This window comes from Drosophila takahashii, chromosome 3L (assembly GCF_030179915.1).
Source record: "Drosophila takahashii strain IR98-3 E-12201 chromosome 3L, DtakHiC1v2, whole genome shotgun sequence".
Lineage (NCBI taxonomy): Eukaryota > Metazoa > Arthropoda > Insecta > Diptera > Drosophilidae > Drosophila > Drosophila takahashii.
The window spans coordinates 14506863-14531717 of NC_091680.1; the positions used below are offsets into that span (position 1 = coordinate 14506863).

The 24855-nt window shown below is 38.8% G+C and overlaps 2 protein-coding genes across 4 annotated transcripts in view; both read right to left on the minus strand.

The window, feature by feature from the left end:
• Nucleotides 1-3989, minus strand: part of MCU (mitochondrial calcium uniporter) — a 48246-nt gene extending 44257 nt beyond the window's left edge. The window contains exons 1-2 of one of the 3 annotated variants that reach the window (XM_070214403.1): nucleotides 3867-3989; nucleotides 2783-3055 (exon numbers count right to left, since the gene is read on the minus strand). In XM_070214403.1, the coding sequence (XP_070070504.1) occupies nucleotides 2783-2899 (117 nt within the window). In that variant the 5' untranslated portion in view covers nucleotides 2900-3055; nucleotides 3867-3989. Of the gene's footprint in view, nucleotides 1-2782; nucleotides 3351-3866 lie in introns of those variants that run through there. The other 2 variants (XM_070214402.1, XM_017155113.3) reach the window with 2 other exon arrangements.
• A 1136-nt stretch (nucleotides 3990-5125) lies between these two features.
• The window catches only part of sfl (N-deacetylase and N-sulfotransferase sfl), a 66594-nt gene continuing 46864 nt past the window's right edge, over nucleotides 5126-24855 (minus strand). The window contains exons 4-7 of the mRNA XM_044395839.2: nucleotides 24268-24477; nucleotides 10421-12305; nucleotides 8645-8997; nucleotides 5126-6601 (exon numbers count right to left, since the gene is read on the minus strand). Of these exons, the coding sequence (XP_044251774.1) occupies nucleotides 6499-6601; nucleotides 8645-8997; nucleotides 10421-12305; nucleotides 24268-24477 (2551 nt within the window). The 3' untranslated portion in view covers nucleotides 5126-6498. The remainder of the gene's footprint in view (nucleotides 6602-8644; nucleotides 8998-10420; nucleotides 12306-24267; nucleotides 24478-24855) is intronic.

The following is a 24855-nucleotide window of genomic DNA, read 5'->3' on the forward strand; positions in this document are numbered from 1 at the left end:
AACCACAAATGCTTGATTTCCTATTGTTAGGCTGGAAGTATTTATAGTGACACTCATATTTTATTCGACATTCATTAAAGAGATAAGTACATAAAGATAAAACATTTTTTCAAATGACTAATACCAAAAAAATGTATTTAAAATCTATAATGTCTGGGAAGAAAAATTTAAAGGTATATAAGGGTATTTTGTTTTATATGCTATAGAGATGGGAGCTCTTATTTTGGTTATAAAAGTTCCAGTAATTACTACATTTGTGATATTTTATCCAAAATTATTCATGTAATTAAAAAGTTTGTAGTGAAACAATTTGTGCAAAAACTTTTGAAAGCGAAAAACAGTTGTATAATTGGTTAGAATTATATTTTCTCAATTTTTCAAGAACAATAGTGGGGTTAACTATTATTCCAACTGTCACTGTTCCGTTATTTGTACATATATTTGTGTGTGTGCCACGCCCCAGGAAACAGGAATATGGCAAAACAAATGGCAACACAATGCAAAAAAGCCGAATTTCGAGGGCAAGCCAAAAATCCCATTGAAAAGGAAACGTCGGACAGAGACAGCTATGTTGAGGGGGTAAAGGGATGGGGATGGGGATGTAACAACACACGTTCTGGGTCTGTTTGTTCGTGTGTATGTGTGGGTAAGTGTGTATTGTAGGGCAGACCAAATGGCGCCAATAAAAGTTTTTGTGCTCTACGAAAACAAAAAAAATATGGAGAGAGGTCTCCCAAAAATTCTACAAATCCCCTGGACTTTATTTATTTTTTCGCGTACGTCCAGAGATTTAAAGTGAAAAAAATTAGAGCGTGATATGGAGACACTATGATGCGTTAAGATGCCAAAAACGGAAATCCGGGTCAAGCACTTCCCCAAACTTTTGAGCTTGACAATCAATGCTGTCGTTTTTCTATTTGCCTAAATCAGCCAAGAAAGAGCGCAAGAAACAACAATGCAAATTGAGACAGACACTCGTACAAACGAAAAGTCGAGCAAATAACCTGCTAAAAAGTAAATAATCCCCGTACAAAATATATATCTCCCCTTTTTACGCCCCAATGTCATCAACACTCGGTTTTTGTTTGTCCCGCTCTCTTCGCAAACAAAAAAAAGCTCAAAAGCCGCCCGCTCTTGCCGACACTTGAGCTGAGCAAATAACGGCGTATTTAATCATTTCGTATGCAAATCGAGTTTGGCATAAAAGAAATAGTAGAATACACGCCGGTTGAATGAGTCTCTTACAGTGGAAAGTCTATTAGGCGGATCCTTATCGAGATTATCTGAAAATTTAGTTAAAAGAAAATAACTCATTTTTAGGTACTTAGGTAAAGTATTCTATATTTTTACATAAGATTTAGTCTTTTTTTTAAATATTCGGGATCAAAGTAAATTAAATAATAGTCCAAAAATTAAAAAAGTTAAAGGTTTTGATTTCGATACTACTTTAAAACTAACTAGAACAATAATTAAAATTATTATTTTAAATATTTTTGTAAATTTTAAATGAAAATCTTAAATCTTTATATTCAAAATTTAATTCTTGATTTTTAAGACCTGTCAAATATTCATCAGCGAAGTTTTACTGTACTTTTTGATTGTACTCTCGGTTTAGTTGCTTTGGCTGATTCACTAACTCAGCTTGGGAGTTGAACTGATAAGCAATTCCGTTGATAATTGTTAGAAAATACAAATCGAAAGCAGCATCACTGAGGTGACTCAACCAAATTAATTAAATCAATGACGTACAGTTTAATGAGCACTGGGATGCCATAGCGAGTGCTAATTGTTCCAAACGTCGCTCTCTAAAAAAATAACCACAATCACTCATCTATGTATCAACGCCCCTCCCCCTTTGGGCCGCCCACCCCTTCCATCTATCATGTCATGTGATGATAAACATTTCTGACAGCTGTTTTTGTTGTTATTGCTTTGGCCTTTTTTCGCGCAGGTGCAAAAACAACAACAAGAAGAAATGGTGAGTGAGAGAGAGCAGTGGAGTAAATTATTGAGAGAGCGAAACTCCATATAAAGTTGGAGTTTAGCTCCAAAAAGAAGGGAATGGGGCGAAAAAGAGAAGAGAAAGGGGGAGGAGAGCACGAGAAATGAGAGCCATATGTATGTCATGTAGATGTGTAAGCTTAATTTGTATTTTTCAGACTGGTTCTTTGCATAAATTTTAATAATTTGAAACACAAAATGTGCCCTCCACACATAAGAAAATGGACAAGACACGCATGTTGGGTATTTCTATATAAGTACGACTGTTCGGAACTACATCTGTGTACAGACAGTTGGGATCACAATTATAGAAGCCCTGATTTTGAAGAAACTCTTTAAAATATAATACAAAGAAAATTACATTTTTTTATTAAACTGGTAAGGTTTGAAAAATACATTACAATCAAAGGTTTGAAAAATACATTACAATCAAAAATTTTTTCTATAAAATATTTTATTTATTTATACTTTTAGTTTGACTAGTATCCATAAAATGTATAAAAGGTAATTTCTAAAGTTAATAAAAACCGAAAACTGACCTACACACTAGTGATATATTAAACCATTAATCAAATCTTTCTGACGTGTGGTGCTATAATCTCAGCCATTGCTGTTAGCATGCGCTTATTCACATTCGTAAAACAAGTGCGTGTATTTTTATAGATCCGATACTGCGGCAACAGCTACATCTGCTCCCCCGGAGCGCGACTTCCCCAGATAGTAGTGGTCGTAGTAGGTATTCCCACACTATAGAGAAACTTTGTATATTGTAAGTACTCACCAGTGCAAAGGTCGTGACGGGGGCCACACGGAGGGCGAGACTTCGATGGGTGGTGGTGGTCGAGGGTCGAAGGAACAGCCGGAAGGCGCTGACCATGGCAGCCCTATTTCTGGACATGATTCGCCGGGTTAACTGGAACTGGTTCAACAGCTGGGCACTACACCACACTGAATACTCTTATTTGCTCTTTTTTGTGAATCACAAAAACACCGGTTATGGAGGGGGTTAAATAATGAGTAATATCGAAACTTCTTGGTTTTTATCGACGCCCAACTTGCGTTTTTTTTGTTTGAAAATAAATACAAAAGATTTTAATCACTGGAAGGCTTTGCACGACCTCTCATCCAAACTCAAATTTAGAAATTCTACTAACGAACCGAGTATTAATTATTCGAAACGGATACTTTGGCGCTACCTCTTTCATCATCGGAGATTCCAAAGGCACCGTTAGAACCTTCCGAAGTTGATAAGACTCTCACGACAAATAAACAATAAAGAACAATAAAAATTTCGATTTCACAAAACATTTTGCCAATGATTTGTGTTGATTTTTGATTGCTTAAACAAAAGTATGTGAGTTAAGGAAAAAAGGAAAATGCAACAAGCCGCAAGTAACAACAAAAACAAGTAAGAACGGGCGCCAAAAAGGAGGAAGGGAGAATTTTGGACAGGAGGGGCGGAGAGAATTACCGGTTTTTGGCCAGCGACTCTTCTTTAACTTTTCATACGCGGCGCAGAGGGCAAAAAACCCAACGATTATCACTCGGAATAGAATTATATATGGAAAGATATATATTCTGGAAATTTAATAATTAACAAGGCGGCGTTTTACTGGGCCTTTGGCTGGCACTCTCTCTCTTTTGCTCTCTTCGCACTCTCTTCGCCCACAACTTTTTATATTTTAAGCCGGCTATATAAACACGCGATGTAATTAATATTTCGTTTTTTTGCAACTGTCGTTAACTGCCCGAGGACCTGTTAGCACGTGCTATTTTTATCGTGCTATAGCTATCTAGTTGTATTTTTTAAAGATATAGTTTTCGGTTTTAGTTCAAAATCGACGCGGCAAGCATTTATAATATACCGTTATTTTCTTAAATTAGTATATATTTTAAAGAATATATATGTCAAATAGCGAGTATTTAAAGTTTAATATTTAAAGTTGTCAATAAAATTAAAAAACATTGACACCCACAACCGTCACGAACGAGCTACAAAAATTAACTGAGTAAAAGGCACGAAGAAAAAGCTGTTCTGCGTCGATACTATCGGTGTGTTCCCAGCAACCATCGACTGTTTGCTTGGGATTTCACTGTTTTCTCTGACTAGAAGGCGGCAAAACATGAATTTGAAAATATTGAATTACATTTATGAATAAAATGGCTAATGGATACATAACAAGCGATTAATTATAATATTTACAAGTTTATTAATAAATTTATTTTAATTAAAACATGGAAAAATATATATGGAATAGTGGGCAACTAAAAAAACTGTCTCACACTTTTTAACTAAATATATTTTTAGTGTACTGAATAATAAAAATGACTCATACGATGTGTAAGCCTGTTAAATATAACGGTATCTGAAAATGAGGAAAATTCGCAGAAACGTGGTCCCACTCCATTTAAATAAACATATTTTGGTGTACTAGTTCAAGTTTTCTGTTAAAATTACTCATACGATGTGTAAGCCAGTTACATTAAACGGTAACAGTGCGTATGATTGACATACTTTGAACGGTGCGTATGATTGATACACTTTGAAGTCAATGTGCACCGTTTCAACTGGAAAAAATGTTCTCGATTGTTATTATAATTACTATTATACTTATACGGTTACGACTGCAAAATATTTGTAGTTAATATAAATAAGAACTGAAGTTGTAAAACCACTATAAAATAAAGATTGAATGAAAGATTTTGGATTTTTGATACTTTTTGAACTAAAGATATCGATGATTTCTGTTGGAGGCGAACTTTGCTAAGCGTAAGTGTACTTGCTGACTGTGGTGGATTAACACCCAATGAATACACCATTATGAATATGAATGGTGAATTCGCTAATCGTCGAGCGTGTCTTCGCTTACCGCGGAGGGTGTCCTTGCTAACGAAGTAGTGTGTATTCGGTAAATGCACTGCTTGCTTCATAAACGTTATTTTCAAATAAAAATTAAATAAATGAGACAAATAAAGTTAAGAAATATTTTTGTCTAAATTTAAAAAAAGTTCATTGAGCTTTGAAAAAGGTTTTTTTTATGATGACATGAAACTAATTTCCAAATTTCTACGATAAACAATATATTTAATTTTCCACTTTTCCCATAGAAAACATCTTCATTCATTTTACACTTGCAATAATTTTCGCTTTTATTATTGTCGCATTACCAATCTAAACTTGAACTAGGTCTCATACAGTTACGCATATATCCAACTATACAATAGAGCTTTGCTTAGTGCTGCGTTAAAAATACAACTAGAATTTTACAGTTTTACATGGAGGCCTGTGACAAGCGCATTTTCGGTCTACTCACTAGGCTTAGAGGCTAAAAACATCTATGATACACTTAGGGAATAGAGGCAGCCTTATGCTTAACGTAGGACTATTCCGATATATATATGTATATCTGTTCTATTTATGTAGCACTCGTTAACTGCTGGAACGAACTCACAGTTTTGGCATGGATTTAAAATTGTTTAAAGTACACAGGAGTTTCTGCGGCTGCCGTGTGTGAATAGTAGTACATATGTAGTTATGTGTGTTTAGAGTTGTCAAAAGTCATTTGATCGAGTCTTTAGGATGCGGAGAGCTTAATCGCGGTGTCTGAGGTAATAACGAAAGTGCTGGATTATGCGTAAACTTAATTAGGCGCTTAATTCGCCATTACCAACTAATAAACATTAAACAACTAACAAAGCGCATTTATGCATTTATTCATGATGCCTCATGATATTATTTATGATAATTTATAATGCGTAAGCATACACACACACACACGCCTATTTACACAATGTTCGCAGATAAACAGACACACACAGATACGCACGCACACTCACACACTGTACAACTTTAGCTGACAACTGCAGTGACATTAATTAGCTGCAATAGCAACAAACAAAAAAGATTTATGCATGTTAAAAGCGACTAATTATGTTATTTTTTCCCTTCTTAATTTATCTTTTTTCTACAGCAGCTGTTTTTAAGCTGTTTGTAAGCCGGTTCTTTTTTCTTTTTCACTTTCGGCAAGCTTTTTCGCTGGAATTACAATATTTGTGGCCTTACATATTTTTCATTTAAATATTTTAAAAGTAATTCTGACAATTTAATACAAAATAATATTAAAGGTGTTAAAAACAATACATTTCTTTAATTAACATTTTTAAAGAAAATCTTTTAATATTTAATTTATACAGGCATGAATCTAGAACATTTTAAATCAAACTTAAAATCAAGTAATTCGTGTCTATTTTCGCCAACGCAAAAGCCTGCCGAACGTGAAAATTGGAACATTGCTGATGGGTTTTCCATCGAATTTTCGTTTTCGCCTCATTTTCATCCTGTCAGTTGTGACGTCGTCGTCGCTGGGCGCTGCTCTCCGCACTTTCGGCCGCCAGATGCAGCCAACGCAACTGTTTCCTGAGTTTTGCCCGCAATTTGCGATACTTGATGCCTCCTATGCTGCTGCCGCCTCCTCCGCCGCCGCCAAACAGCTGCTATCACGTGCCCGTGGACAGGTCGTCTTTGAGCCATTGCGGTATTGGCCGCGAGCCCAGCTTTTTGAGCAACTTCACCAGCGCCGTATTGTGATTCAGATAGTATCTGCAAGCGGAAGAAAAAAAAACAGAGAAATGTTCCATCAGAAATGCAGGAAGAACGCAGAACGTAGAAGTGGTGGCGCGCAATTAGAATTTCAAATCGCTTGCCGCCGCCTCAAAGTCAGAACAAATATGCAGATCGACAGGAGGGACTTATCTTGGCAGCACCTCTTTGTTAGCTAAGTTTTTGAATATTTTACTTCAGTTTCGCGTCGTCTCTTGATTGTTTTTATAAACCATTTGGTTTTGCCTGAGAGCCGAAAAGCAGATTTGTCTGCGAGGCGATTTAGATATGGGTATTATAGTGAAACCCCAAAGAATATAACTTCAATTTCAATTCTTATTTTCCATAATAAACTTTCCACTTCATCGTTTTCTTAGCCCACATCCACATGAAATCTCGTCAGGAAACAAATTTCCCCAGCTTACAAACACTTTTATTTGGCCATCCAACTCCACAACTCCCCTGATATATTTCCCATTTACTCCAGTTGAATGCCTCACAAAGTACACTCATAGAAATTTTTACCTAAATACTAGAAAAGTCGCCCTAAAACCGCGGTCGCCCTAAAGCTACGAAAAATTTTCTTATTATACGGGTGGCTAGCCCTAAATATACGAAAAATCGCCATGGAAAATATTTTTTAGGGTTAGTTTTTCCAAAAAGGCCAATTTGCCCTGTTTTTTAGGGCGAAATTTTATGACGCAATAAATGGATACATACATGTAAAACATGTTATGTACGTGTGTGTAGTTGACAGGTCAAGACAAGTTAGTAAGAATGGGTAGCCCAGCGATCTAAGCACTCGCACTTTCAGCTTTGCTGTTTGAAAATACAGGTCGTGGGTTCGATTCCTGTGTGAGTCAACACTTTTTTTTTTTTTATTACAGTTTTTATTACTAATTAAGTTTTTTCGTCCGCGTGTTAAATTTAAAGTAGTCTTAAAAACCTAAATACATATGGACATTCTGAGTTTAAAGACTAATTTATGTTAAGCATGCGAGGAAACGGCCCGAAGTATCCCAGTCACCAGCAAAAAAATACAATTTTTTGTTTGTATAACTTAGACCGCAAGAAAATAAGATGTGTACAGGGTTTGTACGTTGCATAGCGCGATGGAACTGTGGTGCAGCGGTAGAGCGTTAGACTCCAACTCGGGAGGCCGTGGGTTCGAACCCTCGTAGTGACACCTAATGTTTTTCTCAAGTAAGTTGTTTTTTCTCCTTATATATATCTCCTTAATTCGATTACAAAGATGGTTTTTCAGTTATAACCGGCGGTAATACAAGTCTGCTGCCTCCTGCCCCCAACAGCAACGTCCAATATAGCGACAATTGAACAAACAAATTATCTGAAACGATGTTCGTGTCTGTGTGTGTGTGTGTGTGTATGTGTTGAGTCCAGTTCCCAGGAAATATCAACACACAAACCCCCCCCCCCATCATTGAAAAATTAATTGATTTTTTTGTGTTTTTTTTGGTATTATTTTTATGGCGATTCGCCCTAGATTTGTTGCCTAGTCGCCATTGACCCCCGTTTTAGGGCGATTTTCCCTGTTTTTAGGGCGATTTTACCGGAAAATTTCTATGAGTGTAGTCCATCTGTCCATCTCTCCGCTTCCGTTTCCGTTTATTTTCCGTGTGGCTGTTGTTGGCCTAGAAAAATCCCCCGCCCGGCAAATCGTTTTCCTTGTCAACTGACAACAGCTGGCATACCGACGAAATCGCAGTACAGCAAAGTGCACTTTTAGCGGCCGCAAAGTGGCACATACCCTTCTTCACGCCACACAAACAGAAAAAACCAGAAAAAGAATAAAAGCTTGGAGTTTTGTCCCCACAACCCATGCCCACATATGTTCATTAATCCTTCACTCAAAGCAGCTGCCTGTGTGCTGCTCCTCCTGCTCCTTCGTCCTTGGTCCTCCTGTCTGTCCCAAATCACTCACACCGACGACTCCGCCCCACTCACAACGACTGATGGCTCGAACTTTTCATGATTTTCCCACCTTCCCACCTTTTTTTCGGGGCAAATTTCGATTTTACTCACCGCTGCAACAGCTTGGCACTGCGCTCATCCATCGTCGGATACTGACGCCCCTTGGACTTGCCGAGGCATTTATTGCGCTTCTCGCTGACGGCCTGGCAGTAGAAGCCCTTCTTAACGTCGTATCGCAGGTGATTTGAATAATCGAGCAGCGGCTGGATTTTCAGGAAGCGCTGCAGCTCGTTCATCACATCGATGGGATTCAGTCGCAACTGCTCGCCGTCGATGATGTGCAACTGCTGGGCGGGATAGTAGGCCAGCCAGTGCTCCAAGTGCTGGGCGTACTTGCCGGGATTTAGGCAGCGGTTCCGCAGATCCTTCAGTGCCCTGGGTGCCGAGTCACTGGCCGTTATGACCTGTTCAAGTGGAGGGGGAATACAAGTGGAATGGCGTGGAATCAGTGTTATTTCAAAACATGAAAATCATATGCACCAGAAGAAAATGTAGCTTTTTTATTAGAGTTAGAATTAATTTATAAATATTATTATTCCTTAAGTTTCTTAAATATTATCTTAAATAAAACTTTTTCAATTGATACTTTTAATCACCGTTTTAAAGATTTTTAATTTTTTTATAGACAATGTTTCTAATACAAAAAATAATAAAATAATTAAGAAATAATGCCTATAAATGTTTTTGATTATTGGGTTGTCATAGTTTTTTTTGTAAGATTAGGATAATAAATAATCCTTAATATCAGGAGTTATTATATTTTAATTATTATTTGTTCAGCTATTTATTTCCTTCAATAATAATTCCCATAGAGCATAATTATAATTCTTTGCTATACATTTTCCTTTCAAAATGTAAGGCAACTGCAATAATTCCCTGTTCAATTTAAGCTCCTATTTAGTATTTCCATACAAAAATAAATCTTGTCTTAATTCCCTAGTGAATTCTTTATTCTCCCCCTTTTATTCAAAGTGTACAAGCTTTCGCACATGGCCATTCAAGGAGTGGGCAACGAATTTTGAGTGCCTTGGCCCGGACCTGGACACATGTCAGAGCAAGCTGGTGGAGTAATCTGAGGCATTCGTACATGTGTTAGTTTGTGGGACAAGCTCGGGTGCAAATAGAAATTTTCCGGCATGGAATTCAAATGAAATGTGCCAAAGAATCAACGAAAGAAGGTGGTCACATCCTCCACCTACTATATACTTGCCACAATGGAGCAGCATAAGTCCCACAAGTTGTTCGAATTAAAACAGGATTTTCCAGCATTTATTTTGCTTTTGTTTTGTTTTTCTCGATTTTCCTTTGAGGTAAACCGAAATGAATTTTCCTATTTGCTTAAATGTTTCTTTTCATTTTCCCCCACAGTGCGAGATAAGAAATTGCAATTTGGGGAATTTGTATTCGCTCGACTTCATATCGAATGGATATCAATCAAGGGGGCGGCATTTGTTCTGCCACAGTAAGCAATGGGGCGAGTTAATTATAGTTTTTAATAGAGTTCAAAGTGGGAATAAGAAGGATTTTCGTATGTAATAAAAATACGTATATTTTATTTTAGAGCTTGAAAAATATCTATATTTTTACAATATCGTATCGATAAATCTGTTTTCAAGGAAAACAAATGCTGTTTAGAACAGGTACTATTATTATAGATTTAAATGTAAAGCTATTTTGGAACTAAAAACAAAACAAAAGTATAAAACGTTTAAAAAATATCGAAAAAATCGATAATATCGATACTAACATCTATGTATTTTTTTAATTTATACTTTAAGGTATATTATTTTTTGTATAATTTTTAACTAATGATAAATAAAAACTTACCTGATAGAAACTATAGTTATTGGCAATAACATCGCCGTGGGAGCGTTGATGCTGGTACCAGGAGTAGGCCCTTTTGGCCGGCGATATCAGAATCGTCACGATCTTGGCATGCGGAAGCAGGGCATGGGTTCTCTTTGGCACAGCTTCGCCATCGAAATAGGTAGCACTCTTCTCAAACATGAAGCGCGGCGCTCCCAGCTGCGTGGGCATCGGGGAACTCGTGTTCGGTAGCGATTCCGAGGGGAAGAAGTCCATGTACCAGTCCAGCCCCCGATAGTAGTTATTGCCGTTGAAGAACTGCACCTCCTCGAAGGTTTCCGGACTGGCGATATTACTCGCAACACTGCCGTGCATGGATAGGAATGTGTACAGAGCAGTTGTGCCCGTCTTCTGGGGACCAATCACCAGAAACTTTGGCAGCGACTCGCAGTTCTTGGTCTTTGACCAGATCTTCTTGTGCCGCACATCGTCACAGGGATTACCCCACACGGGATCCACCTCCTCCGGATGCAGCCGGAAATACATTTCGGCCAGCTGAACTGGCGGCGCCGAGGCCAACTTGAGATTGGTCCAGCACTGCAGGAACTTGATCACCGATTGGAATGTGTACAGAGCCAGACGATCCGAACCATAGTTGGACATGTGCGTCATAAAGATGTTAATGGGATTATACACGATGGTCTGGAAGAGTTCGCCACCCTGAATCGACTCGTCCAGCTTATCCCTGCCGCCCGGATAGCGATCAATGTACATGGTGTGAGTGAAGAGGCCACAAGTTTGCCTGGGCAACACCATAATATTGCGATGAATGAATCCCCTTCGCAGGCGAGCGGGTCTCAAGTGGGGATACTCTTCAGTCGACGTAACCTTGACATTCCACACCTTCTTCCAGGCCAGATACAGTAGTTCATGGGCGGGATAAACGCCCGAATGATGTGGTGATATGGAGTAACCCGAATCTGTGGGTATATTGTGATCCACCGCAAAGGCGTAGTTTAAGTGCATTTCTGCCATCAGCAGGGTGAGGTTATCATACAAATGGGGCTGCTGATGCTTCCACATGTGCGAGAACCAATTGAACTCCTGGACGTTCTGCAGCAGGAAATCATCGCCGAGATTTTCCTCCCTCGTGCCATGGTGATAGTACTTCCCCGAGAAGCCCAGATTAAACCGGAAGCCCGGAACCATGGATGCTATATTCTTCTGCGTCGCTATCAACGCTCGAACATCGTCTGGTCGCAGTCTTGTGCCCTTTTCACCCACGAATATATCATCTATATCCACTAGAATCATACGCTCGAGATTAAGACTAAGTTGTCCATGACTTAGATAGCTCAGGGCATCCAGGAAGACCAAGCGATGAAGCCAGAAACGCAGACTGCTTCCGAAGAGAACTCTCTGTATGCCGTCCAACTGTCCGCGATCTTGGAGAACGGTGGTCAGCGGTAGTTGCACCTGGCCCACACTGTCCGCTGGATATTCTTGAGTGTTTCGCTGAGCCCACTCCACTGGCTCGTAGGTACTGTGATTATGCTGGAAAACAGCCCAATCATCGCCGGGCAAGGCACCCCAGGCCGTCTCCCCCGCTCGGGTTAATCGAAGCACCGACGAGGAGGGATTCAGGCTGGCATCTCGCAGCCTCAGATTGGTGTTGACAAACAGCGGAAAATCCCGGAGTTGTGCACCCACCAGAGTCTCCTCGCTGGGACTCACGAAGCCCACAATTCCCACCGAGTACTCGCGGCAATATTTGTCCAACAGTTCCCGATTCCATTTGTCCATATTGAGGTACTTGTCCAGATTCTCAAACACAATCACGCCATAGCGGCCCTTATCCAGATTGGTGAGAACTGGCAGACTCTTGCCCGCCACTTCGATTTTGTATCTGCAAGGAAAAGGGAAAATAATGGTATAAGTAAAAATATTTATTTAATTAAAATTTAATATTCTTCCTTTGAAATAAATCTGAAATTAACCGATTAACAACATTCCCTAAATCAGGTTAATTAATTTCCAATTTATATATAAAATAAATTGTATAAATAAATATTTATTCATTTAAATTTAATAACATTATAATTTATATTATTAATTCTTTGAAATATATTCGAAAATAGCCTATTACAAATATTTCCTTCACGAGGTTACATACGATAATAACTTTGAAACAAAGAAATAAATAAGGTAAGAAATAAGATTCATATAAACCAAATGATAAACTGGAACTTTAAAAACTATTTTTTATAAATGCAATATACTCAAGTATTTTTTTCTAACCCCGACAAGATTATTTCCACAAATGGCAATAAGAAAAGAGTAAGATATCTGTGTGCCATAACTGTCAAACCAGAAACAACATGGCAAACAAAAATGGCGTTAGGAGAAAGAAAGAAAGAAAGTGCTTGTCAAATGTGACATTCATTGAGGGTGTGGGCAAATGAGACAAACGAAATCCTTCTTGGATTGGAGAAGTGCAGCGAGAGAGAGCTGCATTTGACAGCTGGATGTCAAAAGCGGTTGGCTATGACAGGCCATATAGAATGGGTGACATAGCATAGCATTGCAATTGCAATTCCAAAGCCAGAACGTGAGTTGCATCCGATAGATAAGCTCGGGTTGGTTTTGGCTTGGGAGATAAGCTTAGATTGTTCTGTCAAGAAAAAAATATCACATAAATCTCAGCGTAGGTTTTAGCTGCTTAATTTCCATTCGCATTCGCATTCCATTATATAAATATGTATTTACCTATGCCATTCGTTATTCATTTTCATTTCCATTTTCATAACCAGCAGCACTTGCACAAAAAACACAACAAATGCCATAATTACATTGAACACGGTTGCATAAATATTCAACGTCCTTATGAATAAAATCAATTTCAATATTATTATTTTCGCTGGGTAAACCTGCTAAATATCCTTCCCTTCTACTACCGCTACTACCTCTACTACAGCTCCTACTCCCTTAGCCTGTGCGTAAATATTTTGCATAAATATTAAAATATTTTCACTGATATGGAATTTCCAATTGATTGAATTTCATGTCTGTCTCTGTGCATTTCTCTTTACGGGCGGGACGAGGAGAATGGAGAATGCATATGCATGCGGACCAAATGTCGGTTTTTGGTTTTGCGTATATCCTGCTGCATACACTGCCAACCAGCATCCTGGATCCTGCATCCACCACATCCTGTTGGCCCCAGCCATTTAGTGGATTTTAAAGCTAAACAAACCAAGCTCGTGACCAACCCACAAAACCCAGCGATCCGATCAGATCCTTCGGCAAAAATGTTGTCCACTTTATTCAATATGCCAAGCGGTGTTTCCACCATTTAAGGGGCCAGCGCACGTAAAAAACCCAATGGAGCCAGCGCCATTGTAAGCGCTTTTTTATTCCTTTATTTTTTTAACCCACAACACATTCGACGGAGCATATTAAAAATATTTGCAAGTGCCCCCGCAACCGCTCGGCTGCATATAAAAGTCATAAAGCAAAACAGTTTATATATGTCTGAATGTGGTGCTCCACTGGGCCGAAACTGCTCCTGTACATCGTATATATATATTTATATATATCTCTTATGGAATGGGTGCTTGCTCGTGGGCGTGGCGTATTATTGATAGTTTTGTGCGATGGGCCTGACAAAAAACGAAATGACTTTTGGCCTGGTCCCCTCGCGACCCCCGTCTGAGTTATGGGGGTTGGAGAATAAAATCAGGTGGGGCGATGGGTGTTGGGTGGGGTGTTTTTGGGTGGTTGGGCGGTTAAAACGCTGACACACTGCATGCATTGCATATTTTATGGCGCGTCAACACGAGACCATGTGTCACACGGCATGGGGTCTCCGTTTTTGTGGAGTGAAGGACGGGATTCTGCAGCAAGCCCATCAAAGTGGTCATTTATGTTCCGCCCGGATATTGAAAAATCGCACGCCCAGCGACAGCTCGTGGACGAAATATATATAAAAGAAAGGCAATATAAAGAGGTAAATTAAGTGTGGGGATTGGGGTCGAAGGGGAAGTGACCTACAGATTGTTAATTTAAAAAAAAATACTGAAAAATAATTAAAACTGGAACATTTTTCAAGGGTTCTAACTTAAAATATATTGTCTGCAAAATTAAATTTAAATTATATTTAAAAGGCAAACAATTTATATCAGAAATGTAGTTAAAAATAAGAATGTTATTTTACCTTTAGAATTAAATTAAATTAATATGTAAATGAAAACTATATTTAAAAACTACATTTTGATTTAACATATTTGGGATGCTTTTAAAAATTCCCTTGATTTATAATAAGGTAGATTACATTTTTGTTCAGTCCCAGTTATTTTTTGCCACATTCATAGATAACGGTAAACCCACCCAGTAGCCCAAAATGACCCACGTCAAATGGCAGAAAAGAGCCACACAGGCACGAAAAGAATTTTCATTGCATACTTTTCAGGTGTTTCGAGGGCTTTCGGGGTTGTCGGGGTAGATTTAATGCGAACTTCTGCTAGGTTATTCGAGTCCTGTAAGAGCATTAATTAAAGCGTTTTATCTGCACAAAATGTTTGTTTAATTAACTATATAATGACACTTTCCCTTGGTGCGAATGTGTGTATGTTTTGTGTGTGTGTGTTGATATTTGAAATTTAATTGCCAGACGGAAAGAGAGGAGTTCATTTACAGGCCCGCAGCGGATTTGTTTTAAAAACCCATTACCGGGTATTACTTGCAAGTAAATAAATGTTGTTTTTTTGTTCTCTTCCTTTAACTGGAATACGTAAGTATGTGTGTATGTAAGTGGGGGGATGTCAAGGGGATTGCGCTCATTTGTTTGCATTTGTATGGGGTGTTAAATTATCCTCGGGATAAACGTAAAAGTGCAAATGCCGGCGTGCGCGCGAGAACTTGTTTTTCCTTTTTGGCCCCTGTTCTTCTTCTTGTCTCCATTTCCGGTTCGTAGGTGTTCCCTGTTTGTTTGTCTGTCTGTCTGGTGGAATAAATGTGTGTCTGTGGCTGTTTGCCTGTGTTTGCTGGCCTGCTCGCGCTTGTCGCTTATGCAACGCATTAAACGAGCTTAGTTTTAGTTGACTTCCCACTGCCACTTTGGCTTACAGGGTCTTGTGTCGACTCCGCTCGAGCTGTGCTGCCACATTCCGCCACTCTAGGCCACCAATGCCCCAACATCCCTACAGCTGTGTTGTAATTTCATTAGAGCGCTTTAGGGATGCCGGCTTCATCTTGGCGGCGCATCTCACTTGGCCTTGTTGATATTTGCGCCAGGAAATTAAGCTGTGGGGCCAGATCGCAAATAGAGATTCCGGCACTGGCTACGGAATCCTTGCAGAAACAAGAATACATTTGGAAAATTAAAATTACAATTTGTATACCTTCGGAAAAGTAAGAAAATTATTCCGTGAATATATTTCATCCCAGAGTCTTGTTCTAAATTTTATTTCCGGCTCAATTTATTTATAAATTAATCAAACATTCAAGCACATTTTTTTAAATGAAAGATATCTTCGAAACTGATTACATTAACTTATTTTTATAAATTAAAAATTAAAAAAAAATATTTTTATAAAATACAAAAGATGGTAAGCCCCTAAATTTTTAATACGATTATTTACGATCAAAAACCTTTTTATTATTTCTTTAATGCATGAGTACAACTACCATTTCTTCGCAATGTACACAAAAATAGGATGTAAGCCAGAGATCAAGATAGATAGACACCTCCTTTAATCGAACAGAATCCAGAGCATTTATTTGCCCAAGGCCAGGTCCCATTTAAAGCCGTTTGCGGACTGGTTTTTGTGGCCTGGCCAGGTGATTTGATCCCTGCCATAAGAGCCCATCAGCCGCACGGTTCGACCAACGGACAGATGGCCCCCTAAAATGTGGGCAATGGCAAAAGTTGCGCCGTGAGGCAAAGTTTCAGCTTATTAGCTGTGATGCAATTAGCACGGTGGAGGCCATGGACTACCTGATTACTTGATTAGATGTGCTGTGGGGGACACGTGTGCCAATTAGTTGCCAGGTGAGTGGGAGGCGATTGATTTCTATCAGTCGGATGGGAAAATGGGCAAATTCTTAACCTTCTGACAAACAAAACACAAAGAAATGTTTAACAAAAGTATCGATTAAGAATAGACCATATATTCATCTAGAATTTTTATTTAGAAAATTTATTTTTTTAAATATTAGTTATTGTTTCCATATATTGGTAAATAACAATTACCTCAAAATAAAACGGAACATCTAGTTCTAGTTTATTGATATTTACAAATGATGTAACAATTCATTGGTTCAAAATTATAATTGGGGCCAAATTACCTCATAATCAAATATTCCACCAGCTTTCCATTTGACTACTTCGTATAAGGTTAAAGTTCCCCCAACACTCCACTCGAATTTCGAATTTAATTCCTTGCGTATTAAGACATTTTCCCCGTAGCCTATAATTTTCAAGCGTAATTAACCCCACCCCTCTCGCGAGAGTCACTTGAAATGGGAAGTATTTACCCCGGGAAAAAGCTCTTTGCCCGTTACTTTAGCAACTCGCTGAGTAATCTATATATCATAAATAAAAACCCAAGAGGAGGTATAGTACATGGCTGTGTGTGCGAGAAGCGGAAGTTACTTCTGGCTCGGGACACTAAACAATGTGAAAATTATACAACAAACGGCCATTATATGGCATCGGTTGGGAGGAGTCGGAATCGTTAGGCCCGCCCACTCAGCCCGCAATCCATTCTTTCATCCTTTCGACGAGGGCAATAAATGAGTTTAAACTAGAAAATTTATTATACGCGGCGAAACTACTTAAGTCACATACACAGGGACGAAAAGAAAGGAGAAAATATAGAAGGAGACACGCAAAGGCAATGTCCTTAAAGTCGCGACTTGTGAGGTTCGAAGCCCCTCTCCTCCATCCTTCTGTTTAGGCCAATATAATCACGCAAGCCAGACGACGGCTCTGTGAAATGTCGGGGGTTACCTCCTGCTGCTTGAGTAATTCAATAAAATAACCAATTTGTTGAAAAAAAAAAACAGAGAAAAGAAGGTAGAATGAGAAGAAAAGTAGTATAACAACAAGAGGACCCAGCAAAAAGCCAACTTGTCACACAAAACATGAGCGTGGGGTGCTTTGGCTTTCGAGAGGGGTTTCAGGGGTTAAAGGTTGGGGGAACAATCTCTGTGCACAGCAGCCAACAACAACAACTCGAACTGCCGCGTCACGTGCCAAGCGCTAGAGCAAAAATATTTTTTTTTTCCCTAATTTCTGCACAAACACAAGGGGTAGAAAAAAAAGAAAAAAAAATATAAAGACCATACACATATGGCTGCTGCATATATATATGTGGACTATATTGTATGGCCATTGTCGTGGCCTAAACAGTGGAAAACATTTCTATAAAATCTTAATGGAACGATTCTTATAAATTGAATTCGGATTTGTGGAATTTTTAATTGCAAATGAAATGGAATTTTACATTTTTAAAATGGAACTCTTTGCACTTGGCCGACGACGACCCACACAAACATTTCTTTATTCATCACATTCAGCTTTGTGGGTTTAGAAAAATACAAAATGGATTTGTGGAATTTTTAATTAGAAAAAGGAAATGGAATTTCAAGTTTTGACTTGTCAAGTTATTTATTAAAGGAGATGTGGAATTTGAGATTGACAAAAGGGGCAGAAAATGCTTGACTTATTTGAGGGAGTATTTGTGTTCTTTAATTAAATATTTTTTGAGGACAAATGACAAACTTGAGATAAATGTAATAAAGAAAATATAATTTTAAAAATTTATGATTTCCTTTCTTTTTTCAAAATTTTTCAAAGATCAATCATTTTTATTTACCATAAAAGCTTTCGTTTCCAAACAATTTCACATTTAGCTTTAATAAATCTAGTCCTGAATATTTATAAAATTGGCAATCTCCTGAAAAATTATATAATTTCACAGCCCATCGATTCCCACTGTGTGGAGCAGCAGATAGTCTGTGCCTGGTGGCTGGTTAAACTCCATTGACTTGTGAAAAATTGAAAATAAAAATTTTCCGCGACATTATTAAAGTAAACATTGGCGAAAAGGGTGTGATTATGACGAGCCAAGCGCAGGCAAGGCAGCCAGGCAGCGAAGCGGATGGAGCAGCTTTGGGGAGTGCAGGAAGCACGGGAAAACCAGGAAAACCTAGGAAAAGGGGAGCCAAGTCCTCTAGCCAAGTCCTTGCGCTACCATCCATGGCAAGCTTCCAATTGTGGTGGCTGTTTATGGCGCTTGCCATGTGTCTGCGCGAATTGACGTCAGTTCTGGATGGGATGGTATGGGATGAGGAGTAGGTTTTTGGGTCTGCTCTTCGTTATTCGCCTTTTGCCATTTCGCGTTTTAAAAAGTTCGGGCTCCCAGTGGCGCAATCAGCGCCCCGGAATAAGCGAAAAGGATGAGCGCAGTTTTTGGGACTGAGTTGAGCCACCACAAAAGCATGCTACATTATTCACACATACCCACGCCCATGCCCAGCAGGGTTTCGGGTTCAAATGATAACAAGCCTGCTGATGACTTCCGTGTGCTGACTGCTGACTTGACTTTCAGTCAACCGCCTGACTTGGCTTCCTTAACCTCATGACTGGCATTGAAGCCGAATCAAAAATTGAAAATAAGGTTAAGTAGCTATTACACGAATACGACGCCCCCCCTTTTTGCGCACATTATAAATAGCAATTTAATAAACGATGGCATAGCAAAGAACCATTGAGGCGATGTCTTTTGGGCCGCGTAATTACCTTGGAAAATTTCATTAGAATTTCACGGCGCATTAGAGGCTGAAACTTGCTGCCAGGACCTTCTTTCCTTTTTTTTTGGAGGCTGGCCAGCTTACAAATGGCGGCAATCCGGGCGTAAAAACTTTCGCAAAACTTTGCATACTTGCTGGCGCGCGCGGCTTTTGGCCCCGAAAATTTGTATGTACAACGTTGGCTATTTGTCAGGGGGTGGGAATGGAAAAAAAACAGGAAGGGAAAAGAGCCCCCAAAAGCTGGCAATCAATCAATTGGCCAGGCTAATTGAAGCGGCTAAAGGGCAGCGATAACAAAGCGAGAAACCTTGTAGCCAAAGTCCATTAGTAAGAGGGCAAATCTCGGATATTCGCCTACTAAGAATGCAGCGCAGAAGCTGGCAAATATTGAATAAATTTAACAAAACTCTATCTCTTTCTCTCTCTTTCTCTTCTATCTTCTAGCATTACGCATACGTCAAGTGCGACACTTGGAAAGTCACCGGGTGAATTTTTCATGACTAATTGAGTGGCAACTTGGGAGCAATGAGCAGCGTCGCTTCGGTTCATAAATAATTGATAATGGGAAAAGCGAGCTCTACGATTGCCGTGGCATAGATACGTATATGTAGATCCAACCGTTGATTGCACCTGCGTCCCCCTGCATCTGGGTCCTTGGAAACGCACACGCAGGCTCTTACATTCCAGGGGACGCATTTCAATAATGGCTGCCATGGCGCCAGCGACAACTTTGATTGCCTGCGCTCGGGCCTTCAACAACTGTAGCCCGTTGGTGTGGCAGCGGTCGGGATGTACAGCTCCAGGCAGTGCAACAAACTTAAACTACATTACATGCCAGGGCAATCCATCTGCCGCTCGCTTGCCCCTTGAATGCACGGGGAAAAAATTTAAGGCCTTATATGTTAGCAATTGAAAGTTTTATATTTTTGAAAAATGAAGCTCGGTCATAGTCTCGTAAAAATCGAGCTGCACTTATGAAATATTGAAATATTAATAAGTTCAGTTTCAAAAGCTTCTCTATTTATCAATACATAACAAATTGTCAAATAAAAAAATTTTAATCAAACTAATCATTAAAAGTTATGAGCAAATAAGCAAGTAGTTGCAAGTGTTTGCGTATCTTCAACTCCATGGCACTCCCTTTAACTGAGTAACATGTTAAAGTTGAGCTACTTTCTCTTGTTTTATTTTAGTTTTAATTTACTATTTATTTTATATTTTACTATTTCTTTAAAATATCTACATGAAATACTCAATTTACCATAAATAAATAATTAATTTAAAGCAAATGGTATATTGATTAAACTAATATTCCGTTTTAAAGCGGTTCCAATTAAGAATGTCATTAATTAGTTCACCAATTACTATAAAACGGTTATAGATAAAAAGTAAGTTCTTTCCTTAAGCGAATGATAGAACATTATTTTAGATTATTCTGAAGCAATTTAAGATCTAGCTTTTTATTCGTTTTGCTTTGCTTCTGTGTACTCATCTCATCTCTTCTATTTTCGGTTCTATGTGATATGCACACACTTCAACTCCCTCACAAAAGTCATCAGCAATAATGAGATGGTAATGTTAATGAAATTTGTTGCCCTGCTCTCCGAGGACTTCGGGGCAAAGTTTGGAGTACCCGAAACCCCAAGGAAGCAGCAGGAGGAGCGGCAGTAGGAGGAGCAGACTAGTCACTGAAGAGTACACTAATGAAGTCATTGATAAGCAGCGGGAGTAATGGCAGCATCAAGGACCCATGGAGCCACCCAGCTACTCTTCGGGCTCATATGGCCAAGTTGATTAGGTCATGAGAGTCATTCGCCTGCATATTTGGTTACAGCGCGAGAGACAATGGGTTGGCATTACTCAACTGGCTTGGGAGTGGGTGGTTGGGGGTTGAGCTTTGGGTGAAATGAAGGGTACTGATTCTCCGGCTGACTGAATGCCACTGCTGTTGCTATTTGTACTTGAAATCTCATTAAAGTTGAAGCACTTGTCTGCTGATGAAGGAGTAAGTGAGAGAGTCTTGGGGAAATGCAAAGCACGAGCAGCTAGTTTTCCTTCTGCCATAACGACAAAATTTAATTATACAACACAAAAGCCAAAGGAGGGCAAAAGCCGGGCAGCACAAGGAGTCCAAACAACATCAACAAAAGCTGCGGCAAATTGAAATTTTTGCCCTTTGACTTTTTGGAGGAAGCAGCAGCTTTTGGCTTTTGGGCTTCTTCTTTTTCACTTCACTCCCACTCCCATCGTCTCCCATTCTTCTTGCCTTGGCCCATAACCGCAATTTAACACAATTCACAAACATGTATGTCGTCGTCGTGCATTTCAAAAGAGTGTGAAGAAAAAAGTTGTATAAAAATGGTATTGAAAAGTTTGCCACGCCCACCGGTGGCAGGCCAAAGTGCAGCTGGTATAATAATTGCGGTTATTCGCAGGAGGCTGCATCCTGCGGTCACTGCGGTTAACCAATTGGGCGGGCTTGTCTGGCTCACACCTACACGGAGGACACTCGTCCACCCACACTGCCATACCAGTACATATATACTGGTAAGGCGGTCGACAGGAGAATTACAAAGGCATAACCCAAAAGGCGCCCGAAAGGCAGGCAAAGGAAGAGGAGCCTGCTAAAATGGGGAATTTGAAATACCCTGGCGGTTACAAAGCTGCCTTAAATGGTTGAATATTATTTTAAAAGTTAAAAGAGTAAGTTAAAATTAAAATGATTAAATTCATACAAATTAAATTTTTAAAAATCGGATTTATACTAGAGGCCTGCATGAATGTATTTATTTCCAAACTTACAATACTGTACAGCTGTACACGGTACTCAAATTTAGTATACTCATACAATATTGTAGATAGTACCCACTCTACCGATAGTAACTGAGTACACTATTTTAGAGTGAACACTTTTTTAATACTATGTGTTATGCTTCTCAATCTGAACAATACTATGAGTGTCGTCTCAATTACTATTGTACAGTACTGTACTCTGAGTAAAAAATAAGTGCAAATTTGTATTGCAATAGCCCATCAGAAGACGAAGACTCCATAACTCATTCTAATCCACAAATCGATCCTGTTTTTGAAGACTACACTCAACCAATCCAAAGCAATAGCCTTCATAATACAATTAATGATGAAATCGAAACATATAAACACGTTAAAATCTCGTACAGTGACGACTTTAATGTCCTGCAATGGTGATTTATCAATAAGAAAACATTTCCATTATTATACAAACTAGGCCTACAAATCTTAGCGGTCCCAGCAAGTAGCGCTCCGTCGGAGAGGGCGTTTTCAATTGCAAAAAATCCAATTTCCGCAAAGCGTTCCAAAATTGCTTCGACTGGTCAACAAAATAATGTATTTAAACTCCAACATAGACAGCATTAATGAAAATGTCTTGAATAGCGATTAATGTATTAATAAATCCGTCAATATTTTATGACTAACGACACTTTGTCTCTTTCATTAGGTTTTAAGTGATTCTGCTAGTGGATAGATTACAATATTACAAAGAAATAAGCAAGCTTTAACATTTTATAAATTCAGTAGGCCTTGTAATTTTGGGCAAACTTCATTCACTGTGCAATGAGTTATTGTACACCAAAAACACTGTATTCACAATATACTGTACTGTGTCTGGAAAAGTGAGTACAGTATTTGGCAATACAGTCACAAGTACTGCATTCACTCATATTTAAAGTAATGAATACAGAAAAACTTATACAAGTTTTAAGAATGAGTGATTCATTTGTCAGTTTGAATGCATTAATGCAGACCTCTAATTTATACATTTTTTTTTTATAATTTTCTTAGAATTTAATAGAAACCTATGAGCCATAATATTTATTTCGTATTTCGTATAAATTTTAGATATTTTAGATTTTTAAATATATGGAAATCCAAAACTACAGAAAACTTTACTTAATTTTGTAAAATATTTTAATTAATTTTTAAAAATTATAATGTTTTTAATTTCCTTAGAATTTGCAATATTTCCGAGTCCAAAACTTAGAAACTTAAAATATTTATATTTAATCTTAGAAAATATATAAATTCATGTATTTGTCTAAACAAAATTACCAAATTTAAAAAATTTGAAAACAAAATAGGATTTGCATTTTTTTGATCAAAATAATTTTGAGCTTCTCAACATTTATAGAAACCCCACTTATGTTTTAACCAAACCTAATTTAATTGGGAACATCTAACATCCTAAAATGCTCTCGAATTATGCAACATTGCTGGCAGACTCTGTGTGTTTATGGCTTACAGTCATCCCTAAGGGACTCGACTCCTCCTTGAAGTTCAGAGCACTTTGTTGGCCGACTGCAGGCGGTAGTACAGTGCGATGGGGGAAAAACTGCTGACTTGGCCAGAAGAGGGAGCCATGTGAGTGGTAAGGTAAGTAAGCAAGGCAACGGGGCAGGTGAGACATTGGCCAGAGAAAACGAGACTTCCGCCTGAGCTGGCGGCCCAGATGGATATGCTGGATGGATATGGATGGTATGAGAGGGAGGCGTTTGGCAGGCCACTCGACCACAAAAGCATAAGTTGCCAATTAAACTGGAATGCTTTGCTGGTTGCCCGCAGCAGCAGCAAAAGAGAAGCTTCCTTCCCCACAGGAGAGACAGACAGACACAGAGGAATGGTGAGGAGAAGCTGCATAGCTTGGCATTAATTTCATAACCTGCCTTTTTATGGCCAACTACCCAAATTGGGTCAACATTGACAATGGTCGAGGGCTGCAGCAAAGGAACAGGCGGAACATTCGGAACGGAGAGAAGAGTAAAGCATTCCGGAGTCCAGAGTCCGGAGGACCCCACTTGGCACTCGCCATTCATTTTCCTTTCGTGTCCTTGTGTGTGTATCTGTGTGTGTGCCGCCTGGTGGTGTTGGTTACGCTGCCACTTCCGTTTCCCAGTTACTTTGAGTGTAATAATTATCGCCGCATCGCTGCCTTTGCAATTATGCAAATTTGCCAGAGCTAATTGTCTATGATTTCTCTTTTGCCCTGTGCCATGCTTTGCAGTGCGAACGAAACTTACTTGATCCGATTGTAGACGAGCAGCTCGGCAATGTCCCTGCCTAGACCGGAATATGTGGTCTCCACAAAAACGAGGACCTTGGGATCGATCCGCAACCGAGCCTCGGAACGATGGTCGGGCGCTGGGGAGGCATCCCGGATGTGCTTGCCGCCCGAGTTGATCAGGCGGCAGTTGATGATGGGAGCGGGATGTGTGTCGCGTTGGATGAGTCTGAAAATAGAGGGAGAAAATATATTATAAGTCTAGGTTTAAAAATGAAATATATTTATTAAAATTTATAATTAATAATTTCACCTAATGTTTTCCTAATTTTATCCAAGAAAATATAAAATTAATTTTTAAAAGAGCTAATTTTTGGTAAAAATATTAAAAAATATTTTAAAAGCATTTTTTAAATATTAAAAAAAGGCTCTGAAATTGGAATATAAGTAGGTACTAAAAATTAAAATTTTAATAATTATTAATTTCACCTATTGTTTTTGTAATTTAAACCAAGAAAAAATAAAATTAGTTTTTAAAATTAAAAAATACTATGTATTCACTTTCATACTTTTATCGTCTTACAAAAATGTTAGTTTTGTGCCTTGT